We start from the raw sequence: 12,470 nt of genomic DNA, 5'->3' as shown, positions 1-12,470 counted from the left end.
TGGATATACCACATTTTATTTATCCATTCATCAACTGATGAACAGTTGGGTTGTTTCCATTTTTTGGCTATTATAAATACGCTGCTATGAACATCTGTGTGAACATTTTCGTGCAGGCAAATGTTTTCTTCTTTTTATTAGTTTCAGGTGTACAATATAATGATTCAACTGTTCTATACATTTCTCAGTGCACATGAAGGTAAGTATACTTTTAATCCACTTTATTTATTCTACCTACACACCTCCCCTCTGGCAATCACAAACTTGTTCTCTGTATTTAAGAGTCAGTTTTCTGTTTGTCTCTTTTTCTCTTTCTTTTTTCATTTGTTTTGTTTCTTAAATTCAACATATGAGTGAATGCACTTGTCTTTCTCTGACTTATTTTACTTAGCATTATACCCTCTAGATCCTTCCTCACTGTTGCAAATGGCAAGGTCTCATCCTTTAATATTCTGTTATACACACACGCACACACACCACATTTTTATTCCACTCATCTATAGATGGACACTTGGCTTGTTTCCATATCTTGGCTGTTGTAAATAATATTGAAATAAATATGGGATGCATATATTTCTTGAATTAGTGTTTTCATTTTTAGGGGTTAAATACCCAGTAGTGAAATCACTAGGTCATCTGATAATTCTATTTATAACTTTCTGAGGAACCTCCATACTGTCTTCCACAGTGGCTGCACCAATTTGCATCCCCACCAACAGTGCATGAGGGTTCCTTTTTCTCCACATCCTTGCCACCACTTGTTATTTCCTATGTGTTTTATTTCAGCTGTTGCAGACATATGTTTTCAATTCTCCTGGGTATATACCTAGAAGTGGAATTACTGGGTCATTTCATAAGCCTATGTTTAATTTTTTGAGGGACTGCTAAACTATTTTCCAAAGTGGCTGCACCATTTTACATTCAAAATAGCATTGAATGAGAGTTTCAATTTCTCCACATCCTCAACAACGCTTGTTACTGTCTTTTTATTTTTAGCTATGCTAGAGTGTGCTGGGGGCTTGATTTGAACTTTCCTAATAACTAATGTTATTGAGCATTTTTTCATATGCATATTGACCATTTGTATATCTTCTCTGGAGAAATGTCTATTCAGGTCCCTTGCCCATTTTTCAATTGGGTTATCTTTTTATTCTTTATATGTTCTGGGTTCTAGTAGGATTTACAAATATTTCCTGCTATTCTATGGGTTGTCTTTTTACCTTTTTGATGATGTCCTTTGATGCACAAAAGTTTCAAAATTGATGAAGTTCAATTTATTTTTTTTTCTTTTGTCATTTATGCTTTTCATGCTGTATCTAAGAAACATTGCCTAACCCAATGTCATGAAGATTTATGCCTATGTTTTCTTCTAAAAAATGTTTCTTAATTTGGGGCCTTATATCTATGTGTATAACCCATTTTAAATTAATTTTTGTATATGGTGTGTTAAACCCCATTTTATAGAGGAAAAACTAGGCAAAATGAAGATAAGCAATTTTTCCAAAGTGTAATACATTCAAGGGGCTATGACAGGATTCAAGTCTAAACAATCTGACTCTAGAGTCAGCACACTTACTCACAATATTATGCTACTTCTATATTGCAACTAAGGTTTTTCTCTTTTGTCAAAATAGATGTAAACTGATAGATTCAGGTTTTTGCTTTTTTAATTATTGGTGGGTAGGCAATGCAATGGAAAACTCATAAAAAAGGTATCAGTATTACTTCAAAAGGGATCATCAGTTTTCTGCTTTATGCAAAGAAATGCTGCAAAGACACACAAAAACTTTAGAAAGCACAGCCAATGTCTACATGCTATAAACATGCAATTTCTACACTGGAAATGGTTTACTGCTTTTACAATTAATCATTCTTTTTGGTAACTGAAATCAGAAGAGAAGAGCTCACCAAAAGTTTCCTTTCTTCAATATACTAGATCCATCTTCACTGACTTAATTAACCTATATAATTTCCTAAAAATAATCCCCTCTGTTATGTCACATTCTGTGAAAACCGATTCTTCAAAAGGTGACCATCTTAAAGCCAGATGTCTAATTTATCTATTTCAACTAGTTTGTATTTATAACAATTTCACCAAATGATATGGAAAGATAACAATTCTCATGAGAGCCATATAAAGTAGCATTTCATATGACAGTCCAGAGAAATTTGAAAAGTTAATAATTTTGGAAATGTTAAGTAATATCAACATAGTTTAAGACTTTGGTCTAGCAAAAACTATCTCGGTTTTCTTAATATCCAGTGTAATATTCTACCCATCATTTATCATTAACTACATTTAGCACAGCAATCATTAATGATTATAATCAAGTAAAATTCATAAAACTATCTGTTATCCCCTGTGTGAATGAATGACATCATATAGAGAGATTTCAGAGCAGTTTATTCAGTAGACCTTTCAATTCTACCTGCTCTGCCAGTGACAGGTTTTTTAAAAAACTGATTCAATTTTATCTAGGTAACAGTGGTTAGATATTTCTCAACTCCACTTGCCTGCTACTTTATTATATATACAATTTAACACATATTTTGTTTCAAAAGAAAGACAAGTATTGGTTAAATGAAGAGCAATTTGCCTGCCTGCACTTTCTTGCTGACTTAAAGCTTGATTTTAATTTGTGTTCTATGCTTCTGTTAATGAAACTGTCTATTTAAAATAACTATTAAAGTCTGTAACATTAACATAATGGATACATTCTCCCAGAATCTCAATAGAGGGGATTTTTTTAATGTTAGCTTGAGGCCTTGTAATAGATGCCATTCACAGAGAGTTGTTTTATTTTTTAAATTTCTAATGGGAACACTTTATGCTTCCAATGAGCTCTGTTATCTAAACCAATCTGTACAACTTTGCTAACACGAAAGGGTCATTTGAACTCAGGAAAGGTAGAAACTTTAGGCATTGTGTTTTTTTCCCAATGGCACAAATAAGTTCCTGAAAGCAACAGAACCACAAATTCCAACAACACTGGCTACATATAATTAACTGGGTGACCAAGTGAAGACAACTCCCCAGAAAGCTTTGCCCTGAACATTTTACCATTTCATCCACCCCAGACTGAGAAGCATACAAATGTTTATATTACTCTTTGATTTCTCAGGACAGGACCGAAGGACAGACTCTCTCAAAAGCCATATAAGCTCTTTGTAGGATCACTATTATCCTGGGACACTAATTTAAGACCAAATATAAGTTCATGAATAAATTTATTCTTCAAAGTATCATTATACTTTGAGCACATTTGCTCAAAACAGTCCATTTGCCAACTTCAAATATGGCTAAGAGAAATAAAAATGAAATATAATAAATACCAAAAAGCTTTCTAGATTTGAAAAAAATTAACAATACTATGGGTATTGGCAGAGTAAGTTCTTCTAGAAGCCAAAGAGATATAGAAGAGATATAAAAGAAGATACTTTAAGGCAATAAAGTACTCAAGCTTCATGCTAAATAGGGGGAAACATTCTGTAGAAGAAAATGTTATAATAAGATTCCATATTTTTAATCCCTATTTCTCCTGGGAAGCTAAAGAATATAATGTTCATACTCTAGTTTCATTATATTATAGGAAGACTTCTGCTAAATAGAGAGGCAAGTGGGACTTGGAAAAACTCTATTTGCTTGAAAAAAAGAAGAGGTCACTTCATATTAAAAAGGAAGTTCATAACCAGGGTACCTGGGTTTACCTTTGCTTTGCGAAAGTGGTAGACCACCAGCATGCTAACGAAGTCGAGCAGCATACACAGGGCTTGGAAGGAGATGATAGCAAGTCGTAAATACTTATCTTCCTGGACAAAGCAGGGGCTGTCATCAGCACAGTAGGGGCAGCCCTCCCTGCAGGGTAGGCAGACATGGGCTTCTTCTGACACATCTTTTGCACTTCCTGAAAGTTCCAAATAAAACCACAGTGTCATTGCACCTCTGAGATAGGTGAGATTGAGTACACAAAACACATCCTCACCTCTTCAATCCTTATCCCTTTTACTAAAGACCTTTTATCAACCTTCATGCTAGGGGAGAGTTACTTTGTTTTTAAACTTAAACAAAATTCTTTTTATCCTTTTTGATTTAAAAAAATGTCATTCAGAGTAATTGAAAAAAATTAGCAAAAATGGAAATAAAACTCCTTAAAGGTAAAGAACAGTTTTCCAATTCTGTCATATCATTATTTACCAATCACCAAATGATACTTTCTATGGCACAAATCATATTCCATAAATATTTGTTAAAGAATTAACCAGAAGGAAGGATAAGAAAGTTATCTCTTTTCTGTACCAAGTAACCAACAACACTTCTGGAACGTCTTGACCTAGATGGCACAGAATCCAAAATGAGGCTTTGATTGCTCCTTAATTCAGCAGGGATCTCATCTACTAAGTTCATTAGGTCTAAATTGGATAAAATGGTACTTAACTGGCAGTTGTTCAGTGTGCAATTGCCTAATGATAGTGCATCCTTTGCCCAGAGTATAATCCATACTTACGGGCTATCATGTAATTTCCCACTTTGCCTACTCAAAGGACACTTCCTCACTATTAACTAACTGCTGCTATTGATCCTCCCTTTACTTTTAGATTCTTCTGTCTCAGTTGTCAAGCTTAACTTAGCTCTGAAGCTCAATAGGTGAATATTTTCTTTAATTGTTGAGTTGAGTTTAACACTGGCAAATATCCCATTAATAACATATACTAAAAAAAACTATTTCCAACTCTGAACTCAATATGAAAGACATTAGTGAATATATACCCAATTTAGTATATAATACAACCACCCTGTCCAACATGGAACACAATCTTGGCCAATTGAGGAATCTGGGAAAGAGGCTGCTCTGGTTAACAGCATTTTAATAATACAAAGTTTAACAGAAAGTCTTTATTACTTTCAACTCTTGCTGAAGATTCATAATCTTTCTAAAATGTATTTGTCTGCTCTCCTTCCTTAATAAATACAATAGCAAAAACATAATTGAATAATTCTTTGATGATTCAGGATATTATGCTGTTTAAGAGTCACTATTCTGTTACAAAGTGAAAAGTATATGAATTTTAGTATCCAGCAGATATGGTTCCCATTCCTGGATAGCTCTGAGATATCAGGCAACTCATTTGACTACTTTGGGTCTTAGTTTACTTATGTATGAAATGTGAATTATTGGGGGTCTTAACTGAGTTAACATGTATAAATCAGAGTGCCTGGTTTTCTCTTCTCCAAATATTGAAGATGCAAAGAGGGAGATGAAATCCACTGGTGCCTTCAAGAAAGGTATTACGGTTCCAAAACAAGAAAGTTAGAAGAAAGAGCTGAGGTAAGGAGGAAATAAGTGGGAATAATACGCCCCATTTTAGAGAAGCTAACTTTGAGGTCCAACTCATTGTCCAGCAGTAATATCCAATAAGAAATGAGCAATAATACAAGATTGGGGTGTGGGAGAAGGAACAGTTAGAGAAAGAACCTACAGAGAGCTCAGGGAGGGGATAAGGCAATGATTAGGGAATGCAAAGAGTAAGAACCTAGACAGGTAAAAATTTTTACAATGTCATAACAGAAAACAGATTTATTGCAACATGCTGAAATGTGATCAAAGATGATGACTGAGGGAAGGCTATGAGGTATAATGATTGTTTTATCTTTCACTGACCTTTAAGACAGTGGTTTCCAAGGAGTGATAGAGATTGTAACTCGTTTGTCAGGGCTTAAGGAATAAATATGAGATAAAATAGAGTATTATTTCAATAAATGTTCCATTGAATGAAAAAAGCAAGAAAATCTCATGGTTAATAGGACTAATGATGAAGTAAAAAAAAAAAGGATTTTGATTTTGTGTTTTGTTTTCTTCTATTATAGGTAAGATCTGAGCATAGCTGCAGTCAGCAAAAGGAGGCACTAGAAATTAAGGAAGGATATGGGAAGACTGGTAAGAAATGGATGGTAGAAGTCAGGATTGAAAATAATCAAAAGCACAGTTGGAAAAATTAACTCTAAGAATAATTGATGCTTCTGCTCACACTGGAAAGAAGCAGAGGTGGATTAAAGATTTTTTTTTTACATGGATGGAACCAGAGGGTATCATGCTATGCAAAATAAGTCAATCAGAGAAAGACAATTATCATATGATTTCACTCATATTTGGAATTTAAGAAACAAAACAGAGGATCATAGAGGAAGGGAGGGAAAAATAAAATAAGACGAAATCAGAGAGGGGGACAAAACATAAGAGACTCTTAACTGTAGGAAACAAACTAAGGGTCGCTGGAAGGGAGGTGTGGGGAGGATACAGTAAATGGGTGATGGGCATTAACGAGGGCATGTGATTTAATGAGCGCTGGGTGCTGTGTGCATATGATGAATCACTAAATTCTACCTCTGAAACTAACAACACACTATATGTTAATTAATTGAATTTAAATAAAGTTGATTTTTTTTTTAAGATTTTTTAAATAATTTTTTTATAAAGGGAAGAAATCAGGGGCACCTGGGTGGCTCAGTCTGTTAAGCGTCTGCCTTTGGCTCAGGGCGTGATCCCAGAGTCCTGGGATCAAGACCCGCATCAGGCTCCCTACTCCGCCGGGAGCCTGCTTCTTCCTCTCCCACTTCCCCTGCTTGTGTTCCCTCTCTCGCTGGCTATCTCTCTGTTAAATAAATAAACAAAATCTTTAAAAAAAATTTTAAAAAATAAAGGGGAGAAATCAGTTGAAAACTGTTTTGAAATACAGACAAAAGACAATGTGGAAACCAATCTTGTAAAGTCTCATACTTTTCTACAACTCAGGTTGAGAATGAAGGCCAGTTTTGAAGATGAAGACATGAAAGATTAAAGCAGCCATATTACGCAAGATGACTAGTTGGGATCGCTTGGCAGAAAAAGAATCCATTTAGTGTAAGATGTTATGATTTACTAGGAGATCTATCCAAAATAGTTTTTTTTCTTATTTTTTACAATCATTAGTAGCATAGAAACAAATGAGGACGATGGAGCAGTCGAGGAGAGAGAATAAAGGATTGTGACAGTGGCATTACATCACAAGGAAGGAGGAAAAGCTAATCCAAGGCTGTAATGAAGCTGCAGCCTTCACTCCTTCAGTAGCTGGGGCTCAATCCTCCAGAAGCCTTCTGAGTCTGAGCCAATCTGAAGGATTAAAGAGGAAAACATTTCTTCACCATCAACCTTATTCATTGATCAAGAGTCATTAATTCCTGTACGTTTTTTGGTTATGCACTCATAAACTTGGAGCAGATTCCTGCATCTTGTGCCACGACTTTAGTGGTGCCCACAGCAGAAAAGGAATTTAAAAGTGTGCTATGAGTTTCCAGTCTGAGGCAAAGCATAATATAGCTGCACTTGTGCAAAGCACTCAAAGCTTTCAGGAAATAGAACAATGACTGAATAAGACATAAGGCCACGTGGCATTTGAAGGGATTAAAAACAAGTATCTAATATGGAGAAAAACTGGCACACAAGGCAAAAGCTACAAAGTATGAAAGTCTAAGATACAAGAAAACAATAACTTAATTAACTCTGAGTACAAACTGGATAGTCATGAGAGTGAAGTAGAAGGGGTCACTGTACTGAATAAGATAAAGTGGTCAAGGATTCAGAGGGTCTGATGATGGTGACAAAAATGTCAAGACCTCTAAGGACAAATTTGGAAGACAGAGGTCAGGATTTCCCCTTCTGGCCAAGATGGAAGAATATGGATTGAATTTACCTTCCCATCAGAGACAATGAAAAGTATAGACAAAATATTAAAATTATGGTTTTACAGACTGGATATCTGGCAACAAAGGACAGTAATTCCTAACAAGTGCAAACACTCCTCAATAAACCAAACTACTATAAACAGAATCACAAGAGTTAAATTAATAAAGAAAAAGTATGTATGGAAAGTCTTAATGTTGTGAAACAGTCCTTCTTAACCCAATCTTTGCTTTCTTGCTTCAGCTAAATAGGCAGATATTCTCTCATTGGTTTAAGAAGCTCCTAGCTGACTATAAGCCAAGCAGTACATACCATATACTTTCAATACAAATTAAACTTGAAACTTCACTCATATCTAATGATATAATTCTTCTAGATGGTATGAGCTATTTAGTACTTTGAATCACTCAAGCCTGAAAAATACAATTGAACAACATGGGTTTGAAACACATGGTCTGCTTATATGTGGATTTTTTTCAATAAATATATTGAGAAATTTTTGGAGAATTTTGACAATCCGAAAAAACTAGCAGATTAACTATGTAGACTAGAAATACTGAAAAGTTAAAGAAAAAGTTGCATATGTCATCATGCATAAAATATATGTAGATACCAGTCTAGTTTAATATTTATTATCATAAAACATACACAAATTTATTATAAAAACTTAACATTTATCAAAATGTGTACACACTTACGGAGCACACATGGCACCATCCCACAGTTGAGAGAAATGTAAACAAGTGTAAAGATGCAGTACTAAATCATAACTGCTTAAAGTTAAATGTCATAATACTGTACTACTGTAATAATTTTATAACCACCTCCTATTGCTATTGTGGGGAGCTTGAGCATTGCCAGTACCTGCCGAAAACCCATATGATGCTAATCATCTCTGCATGAGCATTTTGTCACTTCAGTAAATTTTGTATTGCATAAAAAGTGATCTTTCAAGATTCTCATGTATTTTTTTTTATTGTGTTAATAAAATCCTGTAAACCTTGAACCACACCATGCGACCCATACAGTGTGCCACTAGTGATGCTGGAAGGGCTTCCAAGAAGCAGAGAAAAGTCATGACATTACAAGAAAAAGGTGAATTGCTTGGTATGTACCATAGATTAAGGTCTGCAGCTGCAGTTGCCTGCCATTTCGAGATAGAAGAATCCTGTGTAAGGACCATTGTTTAAATAAAAAAAAAAAAAAGGTAAATTTGTGAAGATGTTGCTGTAGCTATGCCAGCAGGCACAAAAACCTTGCACTTTTTGTGAAATAATTTTTTATCTCATATTGAAAATTCAGTTTTTATGTGGGTGAGGATTGCTACAAGGACTCTAATACGATTTGAAAAAAAGTGAAGTCATTATATGAAAACTTAGAGGAAAGGAAGGTAAAGGATCTAAAGGTGGAGAATTTAAAATTTAATGCCAGCAAAGGATGGTTTGATAATTTTAGAAAGAGGTTTGGCTTAAAAAATGTCAAGATAACAGGAGAAGCAGTGTTTGCCCACCGAGAGGCAGTAGATGAGTTCTTGGATGCCTTTAAGAATATCACTGAGAAAGGATATCTGCCTGAACAGGTTTTTAATGTAGATGGGGGGGGGGGGTGCCACAAAGGACATTTATGAATAAGGAAGAAAAGTGAGTACCAGGATTAAGGCAGAAAAGGATAGGTAACTCAGCTGTTTTGTGCAAATGCAGTCAGGTTTATGATCAGGACTGCCCTTATCTATACAGCTGCTTGTAGGGAAAAGATAAACACCAGCTGCAGGTCTTTTGTTGTACAACAAGAAGGTCTGCACAACAAGAACCCATCTTCTGGATTGGTTCCATTGATGCTGTGTTCCTGAAGTCCGAAAGTACTTTTCCAGTAAGGTACTCCCTATTAAAGTTCTTTTGATATTGCACAATGCCCCTGGCCAGCCAGAACCCCATGAATTCAACACCGAAGGCATGAAAAAGTTATACTTACCACCAAACACAGGGTCTCTAATTCAGCCCCTAGATCAGGATATCATAAAGACCTTCATTACATGGTACTCTATGATAATGACTGTCATGGCTATGAAAGAGAACCATAATGGAATATTACTCAGCCATGAGAAAGGATGAATACTTACCATTTACATCGACATGGATGGAAGAGGAGGGTATTATGCTGAGCAAAATGGTTTCACTCATATGCGGAATATAAGAAATAGTGCAGAGGATCATAGGGGAAGGGACGGGAAACTGAATAGGAAGAAATCAGAGAGGGAGACAAATCATGAGAGACTCAACTATAGGAAACAAACTGAGGGGGATGCTGGAGGGGAGGTGGGTGAGGGGATGGGGTAATTGGGTGATGGGCGTTAAGGAGATGTGATGAGCACTGGGTGTTACACACAACTGATGAATTATTGAACTCTACATCTGAAACTAATGATGTATTACTGTATGTTGGCTAATTGAATATAAATTTTAAAAAAAGAAAGAGACCCACAATAGAGAAAACATTATAAAAGTCTAGAAGTATTACACCACTGAGGATGCCATCATTATTACAGAAAAAGCTATGAAAGCCATCAAGGCCAAAACTAAATTCCTACTGGAAAAACCTGTAACAAATCTGCATAACTTCACAGGATTTACAACAGAGCCATGGCAAAAAAGGAGGGGGGAGTTAAAGGGTGATATGGCTCTTGGAGAAATTTAAGAGTTAACAGATATCACAGCAGAGGAATTGACAGAAGATCACTTGATGAAGGTGAGTGCTTCCAAACCAGTGCCAGATGATGAGGAAGAAGAGGAAGCAGCAGCAGTATCAGAAAACGAACTGACATTAGACAATCTGGCAGAAGAGTTCTGATTATTCAAGACTGCTTTAATTCTTTCTGGATTGGTTCCATTGGACCATTCTATGATACAGGCACTAAAACTAATGCGAACAATGGTAGAAGGATTGGTACCATATAGAAATATTTTTAGAGAAATGAAAAAATAAATGTATTTCCATAAAGTTACAGCAAGTGTACCTGATTCTCCTGCCTCCTCTTCCACCTTACCACCCCTAAGACAGTAAGAACAACCCTTCCTCCTCCTCCTCCACAGCCTATTAAACATGAAAACAATGAGGATGAAGACCTTTATGATGATCTACTTCCACTTAATTGTAAATAATCATGCCATAGAGTAAATAAACTTATTTGTTGTGCATGTATGCCTCTTCATGTGAAAATCTAATAGCTGTCAAGCACAAACTTTTTGAGACATTACTGTGTCATCATTATCATCCCTGCTTAAGCATTCATTGTGCAGAACATCATGTGCAAGATGTGTATGGAAGTGGATAAGCTATCCTTCCAAAGACATGCAGCAAGTGATATTTAATATAAAATTAATAATGTGTTAGTTTTCTTACTGTTTTATAACTTGGCTTTCAAAGAATTATGTTATCATATACTATGCCCCTCTTTCTTTCATAGGAGAAACTGTTTGGCCTATCATCACAGGTAAGTGTTTTTCTAGAAATGTAACAATGTTTCCAATACTGTATTAAGAAGATGAATGTAATACTGTATGCTCTAAAATATTTTTTATTGAAGATTTATTTATTTTAGAAAGAAAGAGAGAGAGCATAAGCAGGAGGGGCAGAGGTAGAGAGAATCTCCATCAGATGTGCACTGAGCATGGAAACCGACACTGGGCTTTATCCCACAACCCTGAGATCATGTCCCGAGCTGAAACCAAGAGTCAGTTGCCTAATGAATGCACCACCCACGCGCCCCTGTATGCCATCAAATGTTATAATGATTCATTCCTTAGCATACAGGGTAGGCTATCATGAAGCAACTGTATAAAGCTATCATATTGCTGCTTCTTTATCAATGCATGAATTGTAATACCTGTAAATAAATATGAATTTCTTTTCCACATTATCTTTTCATTTTTGATGTCTACTGTTAGTAATACATATAACATCTACAGTGTCTTATAGCTTAAAAGACAAACAAAACTGATGTAGGTAATGACAGATGATTCATCTTGAAAACAGATGACATAAACTTACAGATAACTAACACAATACTGTAAATGTATTTTCTCTTCCTTATGATTTTCTTAGTAACATTTTTTCTCTAGCTTGCTTTATGTGATAATAACTTACAGTACATAATACATATACAAAATATGTGTTAATCAACTCTATAGTATTGGTAGGACTTACATTCGGCAGTAAGCTAATAGTAATGAAGTTTTGGGGGAATCAGGAGTTATACATGGATTTTTCACTGTGCAGGGGATTGGCACTCAAAACCCCCATGTTGTTCCAAGGGTCAAACGCATTGCAGAATGCTAAGTGCTTTGTACATCCAAGCTTGTTAGTTTTTGTGACATGACCATGGCAAGCAGTTGCAGCCACATTTTAACTACACTTGACAAGTCCTCCAGCTTTGTTAAATTTTCCATCATTTTTAACTAATCTTAATTTGAGAGTTTCTTTTGGCTTAGAACCAAACCTACAGTCCACTTTTAGTAAATGCTCAACACCTAACCTTATTCCCTGATTTTTTTCATGCCCAATATTTTACCTTTGCCCAATTTCCTCATTAATTGTTAATTGTTATTCTGTTGCATAGTATATATTTCTGTAAGTACTCCAAATCAGTTTTGGAATGAGGTTTGAAGAAAGCGCTGATAAAATAATACTTCAAGTTTTACAGAATTTGACAGAAACAAATTATTATTCAATTCAACAACTATTTTCTGAGTGTCA

At 35.3% G+C, this 12,470-nt stretch overlaps 1 protein-coding gene across 1 annotated transcript in view; it reads right to left on the bottom strand.

Moving 5' to 3' along the window:
• The window catches only part of GPR158 (G protein-coupled receptor 158), a 431,433-nt gene that overhangs the window by 190,136 nt on the left and 228,827 nt on the right, over positions 1 to 12,470 (bottom strand). Inside the window, exon 4 of the mRNA XM_087857604.1 lies at positions 3,709 to 3,905. Coding sequence (XP_087713730.1) covers positions 3,709 to 3,905 — 197 coding nt within the window. The remainder of the gene's footprint in view (positions 1 to 3,708; positions 3,906 to 12,470) is intronic.

This window comes from Ursus americanus, chromosome 31, assembly GCF_024610735.1.
Source record: "Ursus americanus isolate L20-20 chromosome 31, mUrsAme1.1.p, whole genome shotgun sequence".
Classification (NCBI taxonomy): Eukaryota; Metazoa; Chordata; class Mammalia; order Carnivora; family Ursidae; genus Ursus; species Ursus americanus.
The sequence above is the reverse complement of the archived record's forward strand: the minus strand, read 5'-3'. Positions and strand labels throughout refer to the sequence as shown.